Below are 13,475 nucleotides of genomic sequence, written 5' to 3' on the forward strand. Positions count from 1 at the left end.
TGTTTGAAATTTGGGTGCCTGGCAACTGGTTCAGAATCACGACGGTGTCAGGGCTCCAACAGATCCACCCTCATTCAAATCAAAAGTCTCTAGCTGCATCTCAGAGAAAAGTAAATTGATTTATTAGGGGTGGCCATGTTGACGCATGGCTGGGTGCAGCCGATACTAAATCACATCATACATTTCCCCCTTGACCCTGGTCTTCCCCCCACCCCCTGGATGTGACTTCTCCAATGGGACACATCAGTCTCCAAGAGTCATCCATCATGCTCTCCAATAACCTTCTTATGCTCTGACAAGAATGCCTTGTTTCCCCCCCACTCCCTTTTTCTGGCAGCTAAAAAGACCAAAGGAGTATCCTTTTAGTTGACAGACAGTTGGAATACCCCAGAGTCAAGGGATTACCTTTTGTGACCTTCTAGCAAGCAAAATCAAGGGGGAAGTCAGATTCCCTTAACGACCGTGTTACTAAACGTAAGACCTGCAGGGATTCCCTTAACAACTTGTGGCAAGAAAGGCCGTAAAATGGATCAGAACTCAGTTAACCGTCTCGTTTAGCAGCAGAAATGTTGCACTCAATTGTAAGATCGTAAGTCAAAGGGCTATCTGTTCACCAGACCGTAATTTGTTTTCCAGTCGTTTATGGATTAAAACACCCTCACCCAGAGTTCCACCAACAAAGTGGAAAAGAAAATGACAAAGAAAATCAAAGAAATACAAAAATAATCATCAAAATACAGGTAGTCCTTGTTCTATCGCCAGAACAAAGAAGACTCGAGACCGGAATTGAATTCAGCTCTTTATTAACTGTTAGTAACGTCAACTAAAGTCGAGCCGCGGCAGCCCTTTTTATAGCGGCTGCTCGCGGCTCGCAACCAATGGCATTTATTTAAAACTCCCACCGCTTAGGCGGCCAATCAGAACTGTTGTTATCTACCAATCGGTTGGCGGCAGTATCTGTCCAATAGGACTGCAGTATCACGAGTATGCAAAACAAGTACATAACAGTCCTTGACCCTCAACCATTCATGTAATGACTGTTTCAAGTTATAATAGCATTGGGGGAAAAAAGGTTTACAATTGGTCCTTGTACTTATGACCATTGCAACATCCCCAGGGTCACACATCCTCAAAACCTGGGCCCTCGGCAACCAGGATGTATTTACAACAGTTGCAGCATCCTGGGGTGTGTGTGTGTGTGTGTCATATGATCAATATTTGTGACCTTCCCCGCTGTCTTCAAACAAGGAAAATCAATGGAGGAAAATGGATTCACTTCACGACTTTGCAATTCACCTAACCACTATGGTGACTTGCTTAACAACCCTGGCAAAAAAAAAGGGTGTAAAATCAGGCGTGATTCATTAACAACCGTCTTGCTAGCAACAGAAATTTCTGCTGGCAGCTGTGGTCATGAATCAAGCACTACCTACACATTAAAACAGGAGAGAGAACGAAATGAGATGACTATCCTTGAGAGACATTAGTATAAGACTCAAGGAAAGTAGCTTAGACCCCAGCGGAGCACTGGGCTGCTCCTTAAGAGAAAGGGGTTCTCACCGAGTCTACCAGGATGAAAGCTGCAGGATGCCGTTGTGCTACGCCTGCTCTTTGGAACCGCACGACGATCTTGTAATGGTTTCTGGGTTCAAAGCAGAAAGGCTTCGGTAGAAGCAAGTATCTGGGGAACAACGATAAGCAAAGATCTTGTCAGGAAAAAGAAAAAAACACAGAATGCATTAGGGTAGAGACAGATGCTGGCAGGATAAAAAAGGCCAGTTCATAAATGAAGACAGTTATGATAGTAGGCTTGGGGAATTGATATCTGCACTTGCCAGATCGGAAGATCAAAGAGAGCCATGTTGAGAAGGGAGGTGTAGGACCAGATCACCTAGCAGGCCATGTGGTAAGCCAAACTATTAAGCATCTTGTTAGAAAGAAGGACATGGAGAGAGAGAGAGAGAGAGAGAGGGAGAGAGGGAGGGAGGGAGAGGGAGGGGCAGAGGGAGAGAGAGAGAATCAATAAAGTGAAAAGGAGAGAAATAGAACATGATTGAAAAGCCAGAGAAAAGGAAATCCATACATTGATCACAATCTCTCACAAATGCTAGAAGCTAAATTCATACAAAATGGAATTTGTATGTAGAGAAATAAGCCATACAATCTTTTTTTTAAAAACTAGAATAGACAGCAGCAGCAGCCTCTGAAAAGAAATATCGAGTTAGTAAGTATTTTAGAAAGAAATCATGGAAGTGATGAGGCAAAGTCTCATGCAGAATAGAATTCCATTGGCACACGTAGAGGCCCTTAGCCAAACCAAAATATCAATAACTTTCTAACCACATAAAACAGGAGCTTTTCATTTAATTATAGGAAAAAGTCAGTCGAGCCAGCACCAAATATCCAGATGAAAGAAAAGTCAGTTGTGCCAAAACACAAGTTTCAACCTTACAATGTTACAATTGGAACATGGGTAAAGAGACTTGTTGGCTAAGTCATTATTTGGCAACCTAACTACCTCATTCGGAAAAGAGACACCAGGTGCCATTATCTTTCATTTTTAACCCTTCTTTCCTTCCCCACACCTTCTTCCATCTTTTCCTTACCAGTAAAAATCCCTTAAGGATAGAAAGTCAGAGTATTGGACAGTGCCTTATTAAAAATGAATAATTACTATTTTCCAGAAAATTTTAGCACTTTGTTTGCTGTAGATTTTTGTATTTTGTAGGTAAGCACTGATGATGTTACCCAGTTTGGTAATGAAATGTCAAAAAGTTAAAGATGGCAGCTGCATCCACTTGATCAAAGTCCCACAGCTTTTTAACATGTAACACACATAAAAAGAGGCAAAGTGTTGAGCGCATGATCACAGCTCCATCCTAACATTTTGAGCCTCTCTGCAGACATTCATCTGCCGAACAACATATTCTCTTGAGTATCAAAGGACTCTGGAAAATGTAGAATTCAGCCCACAGCACTGTTTCATTTTGTCAGGTGCATCCTAATCCATCAATTTAAGAACGATCATTAGTGACGGGAAGCCTACAGTGAAAACAAACAGTAATAGGCTCTGTAATATACTTCCCCATTGAGTAAGCTGTTTGGAATAAAATTAAAGAACATTTTGGGTTAAGATCTCTTGTGTCCACAAACATTGCCCACCAGCACCCATCTTTTTTCCCCTCACCTGGAGGTATGGGGCAAGCTCCCTTGATACACCTGCTCAGAGGGCAGCAAATTGCCACAACGTGGACTTACTGGTAGGTCCTGCGAGCTGACACCGACAACAACTTCCCAATCTTCTGTGGACTGAAGAGGAGATACAAGCAGTTTAAAGACAGGATTCCAGAATAAATAATAGCCGTCTCAAATTCTCACACAGAATGGAGATCCTTCTTGAGAACCCTATTTATTTATTATGCACTGTACTTTTATCTCACCTTTATTACTTTATAAGTAATTCAAGGTAGTAAACATACATAATATTCCTTCCTCCTATTTTCCCCACAATAACAAACCTGGGAGGTGAATTGGGCTGAGAGAGAGTGACTGCCCAAAGTCATCCAGTTGGCTTTTAGGCCAAAGACTAGCACTAGAACTCCCATTCCCCTAGTTTTCAGGCCAGCACCTTAACCACTGCACCAAACTTCATCACTCTTTCTGTCTCAAAAAAGGTTCATATGGTTCATTATTAAAGAACAAATCAGTGATCACAAAAATTGAATCCATAATAAAAAAAAAGATAGATTTGGTTTTGAAACCCCTAAAACCTGACCAAATATTTATTATTATCGTAGCCCTTTTTTTTCTCTAAAGGAAATCTTGGTGAAACCTATTATCCTCATAACAATCAACTTGTGAAACAGATTTTGCTGAAAGAAAGTGGCTGGCTCAAAGTCATGTGATAGCAACCTTCCCAAGTAGATCAGATGGGAAACGTGACCAGATGAGCTAATTCTATTTTATTGTAAGCCGATATGAATAGAAACATACAAGTCTTGTTTCTACTTGGAAACCACTTCTGGACTTTGTGCTTGTGGTGGGGGGGGAAATGAAACTTTGATTTGGGGTTTTACTGATTAGATTGATTTGTTGTTTTAGAAATGGTAGTTTATACTATTATGGAAAAGCAAAAAGCTGAGGTTCAAGGTTAATGTCTTATTCTACTGCAACAGATGGAATTGGAAATCAACACCTTTTTCCCCCTTTTCTCCCTTCTTTTCTACACTTCTCTTTTCCCCTTTCCCTCCCTGAGAATCTGCATTTAATAGTAGGCCCTATGCTGATAGTAATAAATAAAATTTTAATCTTCAGAAATGTGCAAGTGTCCATGTGGAAATTTCCCACTTTTACAGCCTGAAAAGCTAGTTAGGGTCCCTTCTGGGCTTCTTTCTCTTCCCATTATGTAGCTGTGGGCTGTGCTGTCTCTTATCTAACCATTCCCCTGGCAGAATGTCTTCGCACCATCTCTCAAGATCTTTTTCACATACTAATTACATGCAGTGAGTTCAAAAACCTAACATGGACTTGAATCTGAGTCTCTTTTGCCCCAGAATAACCATGTAATATGTTCATCACTCTGGTTTTCTATGATTTAAATATTTTCACTGCCAGCAAAACCATCATCAGAGCCAGCCTGATGTAGTGTTTAAGGTATAAGGTTAGGAGACTGTGAGTTCTAGTCCTGTGTCGGGCACAAAACCAGCTGGGTGATCTTGGGCCAGTCACTTTCTCTCAGCCCTAGAAAGGAGGCAAGGGCAAACCACTTCCAAGATCTTTCCAAAGAAACTACACTATCAGCAAAGCTGAAGGTCATAGTTGGCCTTATATATGTAGACTTTAATAATAACAAGGGACAGATTTGTTAATTACAAATGTACACATGTATGGATTGAGAGCATCTCTATTGAGGTAATTCCCCGTTAGGAGAATGAGCGCATACAGGGAGACGTATTTGAGAGGAGTGTTTGAATAATACACACACAGCACACAGATACACTGTACAGTAAATGTAGGTTTTTACTTCCAGAAAGATTTAACCAAAGTTCAAGATAGGCAGTCCAAAGTCATTCACAGGTTAAATCAGTCATTTTTCAGTCCAGGGATAATCCAATAACAAAGTCCAGTGTCAAAAACAGTATCAGACTTACATCAAATCCAGGAATATCAGTCAATTAGAAGAAAAATGGAGGAACGGCAAAACTCTCCAACAGAAGGAAAAAAGAGACTCACTGAGACACACTCTCTCCTGAGACTAAGACTAAGACAACCCAGGTTTCTGGCTCCATCTTATGGCCGTTTGAGAAACCACACCCAATTACACCTTCAGGACTCTCTTAAAGATACAGTATTAAAATGTCTATCCTGGTTTATATATTTCCAACTCAAATACCTGTTAGGTGACTTATATTCCTAACAATCTCTCCTCTTGGAACAGTCCAGATATACAGTATATCACATTGCAATACTCCAGGTTCAAAAATTATAGCAGATCCCTTCTGGTGGTGGAATCTCCAGCTCGACTGGAAGGAGGTATTAAGAGAGGACTTAGCTTAGAGTCATTGCACTGTAGAAGGTGGCATAGGCCTGACTTTCCCCAGAATCCTTGAAGCCTTATCTGACCATTCCCAGGACAATGTAAATTCTAGTCTATCTGGTGTGATTCTTGTAACATTGGGCAACTAACAATACAGCTTCTGTTAATTCACAAGCAGTTCTGGTTGCTTGCACCTGACACTAAATAACTTACTTTGCTTCTTCTTTTTTTTTTACTATCACCTATTAATAACATGATGCAGATCTGTGGTTAAAAATACAAGACCCACGTTCATTTCTTAATCTTAGCATTTTGACCTAATTATGACCTATAATATGTATTCTTGAAAAGGACAAGTATACAGTAGATAATCAATTATTAGAAAAATGAATTTTAAAGATTTCCTCCAAAATGATTTGCTACTTATTGTAATAAATCATTCTTGCTCCCATGCACACGCTGAAGATAAGGTCAGGACTTCGCCTGTCAAAAGCCCACCCGTCTTCCCTCCAACAATTTCTACCCACCTCAGGCTCATAGCGGAACAAGATGCCATATTCCATTGGGTAAGGAATGTTGTCAATGTGGAAGGATAGTCCAGCCCCATCGCGCACACGGGCGAAGCCTGAGCCTGTCCATGTGATCATATGGCCCGTGTGCTCTCTCTGTACAACTTCCACATCAGGCTGTAGATAGAAATGCAGTGTCAGCAGCAAAGACATGGTACCGTAGTTTTTCCAGCGTTTCTTACTCCCATCCTCCTGGCACTTCCTTGAGTATGCTTTTAGCAACTTGATTGACAAATGGAAACAGCACTGAGCTGCTGTTCCAGCAAAATCACATGCCTTTCTTACAAGCTCAAGATATGTTTAAATCATGACAGAGAAGCACAATGGATTTAAGTTTTATTCTTTTATCTTTCGGCTTAATAAAGCTCAGAGCTCAACAAATTTCCAGGCATCCTCTCCCATCTCTCCAACTCTTTCTTTCTTTCTTTCTTTCTTTCTTTCTTTCTTTCTTTCTTTCTTTCTTTCTTTCTTTCTTTCTTTCTTTCTTTCTTTCTTTCTTTCTTTTTCTTTCCCTCTCTCCTTTCTTTCTTCCTTCATATACCTAATCTATTCATGGAGCCATCCATTTTCAGTTTCATCCTTGACAACACAAGTTATTTTCCAGAGAAAAAAGAACATAGGAAATACAGGTCGTCCTTGACTTACAACTGATCGCTTAGTGACTGTTCATAGTTATGACAAGACCTCTTTGGGGGTACTTATGAAATAGTCCTGAAGTTCTGACAGCCACACTTATATATCCCACAATCATGTGACATTTTAAGCAACTGGCACAAATTTACAGCTATTTGCAGCATCCTATGGTGATATGACTTTGTTTTATGGTATTTTTGCTAAAAAGTGACATTTACCGTAGCTCCTGTTTTCAGCAAAACTGGTCCATACTAAACGTTCAGTTAATGACTGATGCAAAAAGTGATGTAAAATCAGGTTGATCAAGCTCCAGTACAGTCACAAGTTGAGGACCAGCTGTATCTAATTTATATACTGCCCAACTCCCTATGACTCTGGGCTGTGAGAGGAGTGTACTACGCAAGGGTATGTGGTATCACATACCCATAGCTCTCTATAAATTCCCCTAAGCTAGGACTTCATGCGCTGTGCAGGGCTTGTCCCTTCACTGGGATCAAAGTGGAAATCATCTGTTTGCTGAATGTGAGCTGGGAAAGAAAGTTTCATTTTATTCTTTCTTTCCTGTCATGCCCCTGTCAGAGTCTGAATCCGAGGAGGAAGATGAACAGCTGACAGGGAGTGGGAGTGTGGCTCTATTGGCTGTGGAGGAAACTGGGGAAGGGCAAAGTCCACCTGGGCAGAGCAGGGAAGAGATAGAACAAGGGAGAGGGAGTTCAGAGGAAGACCCAGGCCCACCTCCTCTTCATCCTAGGGCAAGCAGGGAGGAACAGAGAAGAGAGCAATGTGGGTTGCATGGCTTACGGGGAAGGAAAGGGCTCTGATTCCCTTCATTAGCCACACCTGGGAATGAAAGTTTAAAAGAAATGCAGGCTGCGTGCAGCAGCTGCTGGGAGCAAACATGAGTTTATCTTGTGTTGACTTTGCTTATCTGGGTTCCTGGCATCTTCCCAACCATTTGAGTTATTGTTGTGCCTTCACACCTGGAATTCTTGTTCCTGCCCTGCCAAACTAATTACCTCATCTTGCCTTGATTGGATTTATAGTTACAGTTTTTGTTGACCACATTTTGGACTTGATTCTCTGCAGACAAAGGCTGTTCCAGGGAGAGTTTTTCTCCAGCCAGAAGGTAACCAGGACATTGGGGGCAAAGTTGGAGCTAATAAAGGGACTCCTACTGATTAACTGACTGTGTTGCCTTTGTGCCATGCCCTGGGTCATCACATTTCCCCTTTGGAAGTCGAGTGTTCTGGGGCAGCCCTATTAGTACCTCAGAGAGCTCAGGGTAATATCAGTTTCTCCTCCGGCATCACTTCTCCCACAGACATTCTCCCACAGTCACCTTTTGTTGAAACTGTCGGGCTCGCGAGAGCACCCCTCGCTGCTGCAAGAGCCTTATTGTGCTGTGCTGGCGCCTCAGCCTCACTCTGCGCCCATTCTGGACGCCGTTGTAATATTCCACACAATCCACAGGCGATTCTGGCCTCAGGGGACCCTGTCACCGGGAGGAAAGCAGATCACACTGAAATTGCTATGTGTCTTTCTGCCTTGGCCACCCAACAACCCAAAGAAGCTAAAATCTGCAAGGGGAAAATGGAAGGGAACCATATTCCCCTTTGCAGTGTGAGATCTGGATCCCTTGCTTGAGCCACCTGGATTGGGAAGGGGATTCTGTTGGACCTTACCCAAAGATTGGGATGTGCTCTAAATACTATAGAAATACACAGGAAAATATAACAATGTGTTGGGCTAGACCAGGGGTGTCAAACTCAATTTCATTGAGGGCTGCATCAGGGCTATAGTTGATCTAGGGGGGGCACGTGGCCGATGGGGGTGGGCGTGGCTGATGGGGTGGGCATGGCTGATGGGGTGGGCGTGGCCAGCTTGATGATATTCCCCAAACTGCTGGCAGTTTCCTCTTCGCATTGGGTAGACCGGGCCAAAGCCACGCTGGCCCAATCTTCGCACTGAGTACACTTGAGTTTGCATCAACAAGATTTGGTGTGTGATTTCAGCTCACGGATGAGGTTCATCCCTATCCCCAAGTTCAAAAAGAACAGGCTGAAACTTGTCAGCCATATCCTTTCCAGGGGTAAATACCCTACAGCATCTCTGGATAGCCTCTTGTAGCCTTTTAGTAGGCTAGGAAGTTGGACTGTATTCCCTAGCACCAGGGGTGGGATTCAACCGGCGTTACTACCAGTTCGGTGATTATGCTGCGCGCGTGGGTAAAATAACCTTAGGCTGTGCCGCCCGGACAGCTGATAAGCGCTGCGCGTAGGTGCGCAGTGTTTGGAAAGCCACTTTTCCCCTGCTTTTTCAACCTCAGCTGTGCCACGCAAAGCATCTGAGGTTGAAAAAACAGGAAATAAAGGACAGGTAAGAGCCTGGGCAGGCAGGCCAAACAGCAGCAAACACAGAACCGGTTCTGTGTCTGTTGCTCTTTAGAGCTACCAGTTCTATAGAGCCAGGCAGAACAGGTAGCATCCCACCACCTGCCTAGCACTCAAGTAGCCTTCAAATTTGCCTTAAGCCAGCCTCAGACCACCTGTATCCTCTCCCTTATTGAATTCTTAAATAAATGGCCAGGGTTTTCTAGACACAGACCAAGCTGCACGCAGATACAGCAGTTTTTCATTCTATTTACTCTTCCTTTGCCCGGCACACTTACTGGGAGATCTGGATCGGTTGGAGGAAGACCAGTGGCATGTTCAGCTTCATACATGTAGTAATCCAAGGGCATACAGAAGAACCCCGGCTGCACGTCATTGCACTGACGACCTATAAGGTGGGGCCGACAGGGACACTGGCCATCATTCATAGAGCATCTGGAGACAGAAGGGACAACAGCAAAAATAAACATCTTCTTGCTAAATCTTTGAACAATGTAAACGGAGTGGGACTGGCAAAAAGCAGGCAACATTCAACAGTGCCAATGGTTTCAGAGAGGTAGTCCTCGACTTATGACCTGGGGTGGGGACCAGAATTTCCATTACTAAGCAAGGCGGTTGTTAAGTGAATCGCGCCCGATTTTACAATTTTTTGTTAAGAGAATCACGGCAGTTGTTAAGAGAATTATGCGATCGCTAAACAAAACCATTGTCAACTCTGAAGTTGACTTGGCTGAAGCCATCTTTTCCTTCCTCCGTTGATTTTGCTTATCAGAAAATGGCTGGAAAGCAGTGGTGAGATTCAAAGAAATTTACTACCGGTTCTATGGGCATGGCTTGGTGGGGGTGACAGGGGAAGGTTACTGCAAAATCCCCATTCCCTCCCCACCCTGCTAACCTGCTTTCCAGCTCCGTTCTCCTGTACAGGAAAACCAAAGAAGACCCAGCCAATCAGCTGGGACTTGGGAGGCAGAGAAGAGATGGGGACGAGGTAGTATTTGCTGGTTCTCTGAACTACTCAAAATTTCCGCTACCTGTTCTCCAGAACTGGTCAGAACCTGCTGAATACCACCTCTGCTGGAAAGGTTGCAGATGGTGATCACGTGACCCCAGGATGCTGCAACTATCATAAATCCATGCCAGTTTCAAGCACCTGAATTTTGTTCATGTCACCTTGGAGATGGTGTGATAGTTGTAATAGCAATAGTACTTAGATTTACATACTACTCCATAGTGCTTGACAGTGGTGGACCCCAACCTTTTGGCCACCAGTTCTGTGGAGAGAGGTTTTTCCACGGACTGGAGGGGGTGTGGTTTTGCATGCTGCCTGCATCCCGCAAATGGGGTTTCGTTTGTTTGCGGGGCCTGGTTTCTGCCATGCTGTGGACCGATGGTGGTCCACGGCAGAGCTGGTATTCAGCAGGTTCTGACCAGTTCTGAAGAACCGGTAGCGGAAATTTTGAATAGTTCAGAGAACGGGAAATACCACCTCTGACTGGAGACTTTACAGTATCCTTCCCCTGCCACGGCCACCAAGCCACGCCCACAGAACCGGTAGTACAATTTTTGAATCCCACCACTGGTTCACAAACTGGGGGTTGGAGACCCCCTGCTTTACAACACTCTTTGCTGCCAAAATCTGGGTCCTCATTTTACCGACCTTGGAAGGATGGAAGACTGAGTCAACCTTGAGCCAGGATCGAACACCAGGCTGAGGAGCAGAGTTTGCCTGCAAGGCTGCATTTTAACCACTGCACCACCAGGGCTCATAAAAGTGAGAGCAATAACTGGTGGTAAGGCACTTTTGTCAGCACCGTTATGAATTGGAAAGGTCACTAATGAAAATGTGTAAGTTGAGAATTACCTGTAACGCAAATAGGTTTAGTGTATAGTATTAAAGAACAGATCCTCGCCTAACATTTCTCTGTAATCTTGTGGTATGCCTAGTGTTAAGTATGGTCGGTGGGTCCCATGAATAGACGAGGCTTGGGTAGTGAACAACAGCTCTTTATTAAGCAGATAGATTCTGAGACGAAAAACCCAGCGCGCGGCAGCTCTTCTTATAGAGCTGGCCGTGGCTAGGCAGCCAATGACAACCCTTTGAGTTTGCCGCGCTTGGTTTCAGCCAATCGCGGCAAACCCTGTACAAGCCAATCAGGAACGTTCAAGCCATCCAATCACGATCCGGCTTTTCCGGACCAATAGGAATGCAGGGTTTTAAGCCTGCTAATATGGAACACCTAGTATGGTGCTTCTTATCAATATTCATAATTAACAATCCAAACTAACAGAGTTAGCCATAAAATATCACGACATTCAGTACAGATGAAGAACAACTGCCAAGAAAGGATAAAGATGCAAACTGAGAAATGAAGAAGAGAGGCAGTGACTATACTGCCTATTATGGTCAGGAAGAGAGCTCGGTTATCAAATGCATCTTCAAACAAGGTAACCTGGTTCAATTAGGCTTTGCTTTGGCAAGCAAAAATTCAAGGCCGAGTCAGTCCGTTCCCAACAGGACTGGATGCAATAAGGAATACCACATATTCTGCTGCACTGTGGCTCTCCCCAAATTCTCAGATTCAGTCTTGCAAAACACGGTGGATGTTATCACAGCAGACAGCCGAAGCTCCCACTAGTGGAGTGCCAAAATTCCACCCACGCCCTCTCTTGCGATCCTTTTCTTGCCTTCCCATGTTTAGTTTTGCAATGAGAAAAACAAATATTTTTTTTTGTCTGCTTGGCTGCCCTAAGCCTTGTTATCGGGTCATAGGATACTACAAGGCAGCTTGCCAGCTGCAGAAAAAGGGGAGTGCCGTATTTCTGGAAGGTTCAAGGGGAAACTGGCCCAACTCCAAGTCCCAAGAAGTGTTTGCATCTTGCATCTCAAAATATCTGTGTTGTGAGCTGAGATCTTAGCAGTTGAGTTGGAAGAAAATTGGTCCAGCTCTGCGGTAGAGACGCTGGCTGAGAACCCAACCGGGTCCCAGCCCGTAGAGGTGCTCAGTGTTGTGGGATGCCTGAGCCAGGCATAAAGCTGAATGAACAGATAGTCCTCAGCTTATAACCATTTGTGTAGTGACCATTCAAAGTTACAACGGCACTGAAAAAAGTGACTTACGATTGTTTTTCACTTACGACCAATTGTAGCATCCCACAGTCATGCGATCAAATTTCAGACATTTGTCAACTAGAATGTATTTATGATAGTTGTAGTATCCCTGGATCATGTGATCACTTTTTGCAGCTTTCTGACCTACAAAATATAACAGAATACCCTACACCACCAGGCTTGAGATTTTGGGCGTGGACAAACCTAGAACTACGCCACCTACGGTTGGACTTAAGCATAGTACATAAAATTATCTGCGACAATGTCCTACCAGTCAATGACTACTTCAGCTTCAACCATAACAATACAAGAGCACACAACAGATACAAACTCAAGGTAAGCCACTCCAAACTTGATTGCAGAAAGTACTTCAGCAACAGAGCGGTCAATGTCTGGAATGCACTACCTGACTCTGTTGTTACATCCTCAAACCCCCACTCCTTTAACCTTAAACTATCCACTATTGACCTCACCCCATTCCTAAGAAGTCTGCAAGGGGCGTGCATAAGTGCACAATCGTGCCTACTGTCCCCGTCCTATTGTCCCCATTTATTTGTACCTATTTCCTGTATTCATACTCATGTTTATACCTATTATCTTGTAAGCGATTGACAAATCAAATAAATAGATAAATAAATAAATAAAATCAACAGGGAAGCTACATTCACTTAACAACTATGTTACTAACTTAACAACTGCAGTGATTAATAACTGTGGCAAAAGGTTGGTGAAATGGGACATGGCTCACTTAACAACTGTCTTGGATACCAACAAAAGTGTTGGTCTCCGTTATGATGGTAAGTGGAGGTACCACCTGTTTTTCTCTATGGCTTCCTCTCATCAGATGGTTGGTTCACCCAACCAAAAGGCAGTGTAACTTGGAGAGCACTAGGACATGAAGGAGAACTTTTATGGGAACTATTGCTAAGATAAGCATGGCCTTGGGGGAGACACTGAGAACACAGTAAAGTGGTACCCAAGAACAAAACTCCTGTTCCCAAAGCACTTTGGTCAGGCTCCTGATGGTTTTCTCAAATTCATTTGGGTATAAGTTATCATTTTGTGAAATTTCACTCAGTACAGAAAGAAAGAAAAAAGACTCCAAGCTGTATGAAGTGGAAATGTTCTACGCATTTGTGTTAATGTTAATTGATTGATTGATTTTTAGTAATAAGCAACTTTACTTTTGATTCGTTCTCTAACATATCAATTAACATTTATTAATTACCAACATTCAT

At 43.3% G+C, this 13,475-nt stretch overlaps 1 protein-coding gene across 4 annotated transcripts in view; it reads right to left on the minus strand.

Moving 5' to 3' along the window:
* Window positions 1-13,475, minus strand: part of LOC113421963 (laminin subunit beta-1-like) — a 106,902-nt gene that overhangs the window by 39,361 nt on the left and 54,066 nt on the right. For all 4 annotated transcript variants that reach the window (XM_087954431.1, XM_087954432.1, XM_087954433.1 and 1 more), the window contains exons 14-18: window positions 9,407-9,563; window positions 8,078-8,230; window positions 6,064-6,222; window positions 3,188-3,309; window positions 1,561-1,681 (exon numbers count right to left, since the gene is read on the minus strand). In XM_087954431.1, the coding sequence (XP_087810557.1) occupies window positions 1,561-1,681; window positions 3,188-3,309; window positions 6,064-6,222; window positions 8,078-8,230; window positions 9,407-9,563 (712 nt within the window). The remainder of the gene's footprint in view (window positions 1-1,560; window positions 1,682-3,187; window positions 3,310-6,063; window positions 6,223-8,077; window positions 8,231-9,406; window positions 9,564-13,475) is intronic.

This window comes from Notechis scutatus, chromosome 2, assembly GCF_049901735.1.
Source record: "Notechis scutatus isolate UNSWTSFEM ecotype Mainland chromosome 2, rNotScu1.2, whole genome shotgun sequence".
In the NCBI taxonomy this organism is placed as follows: Eukaryota; Metazoa; Chordata; class Lepidosauria; order Squamata; family Elapidae; genus Notechis; species Notechis scutatus.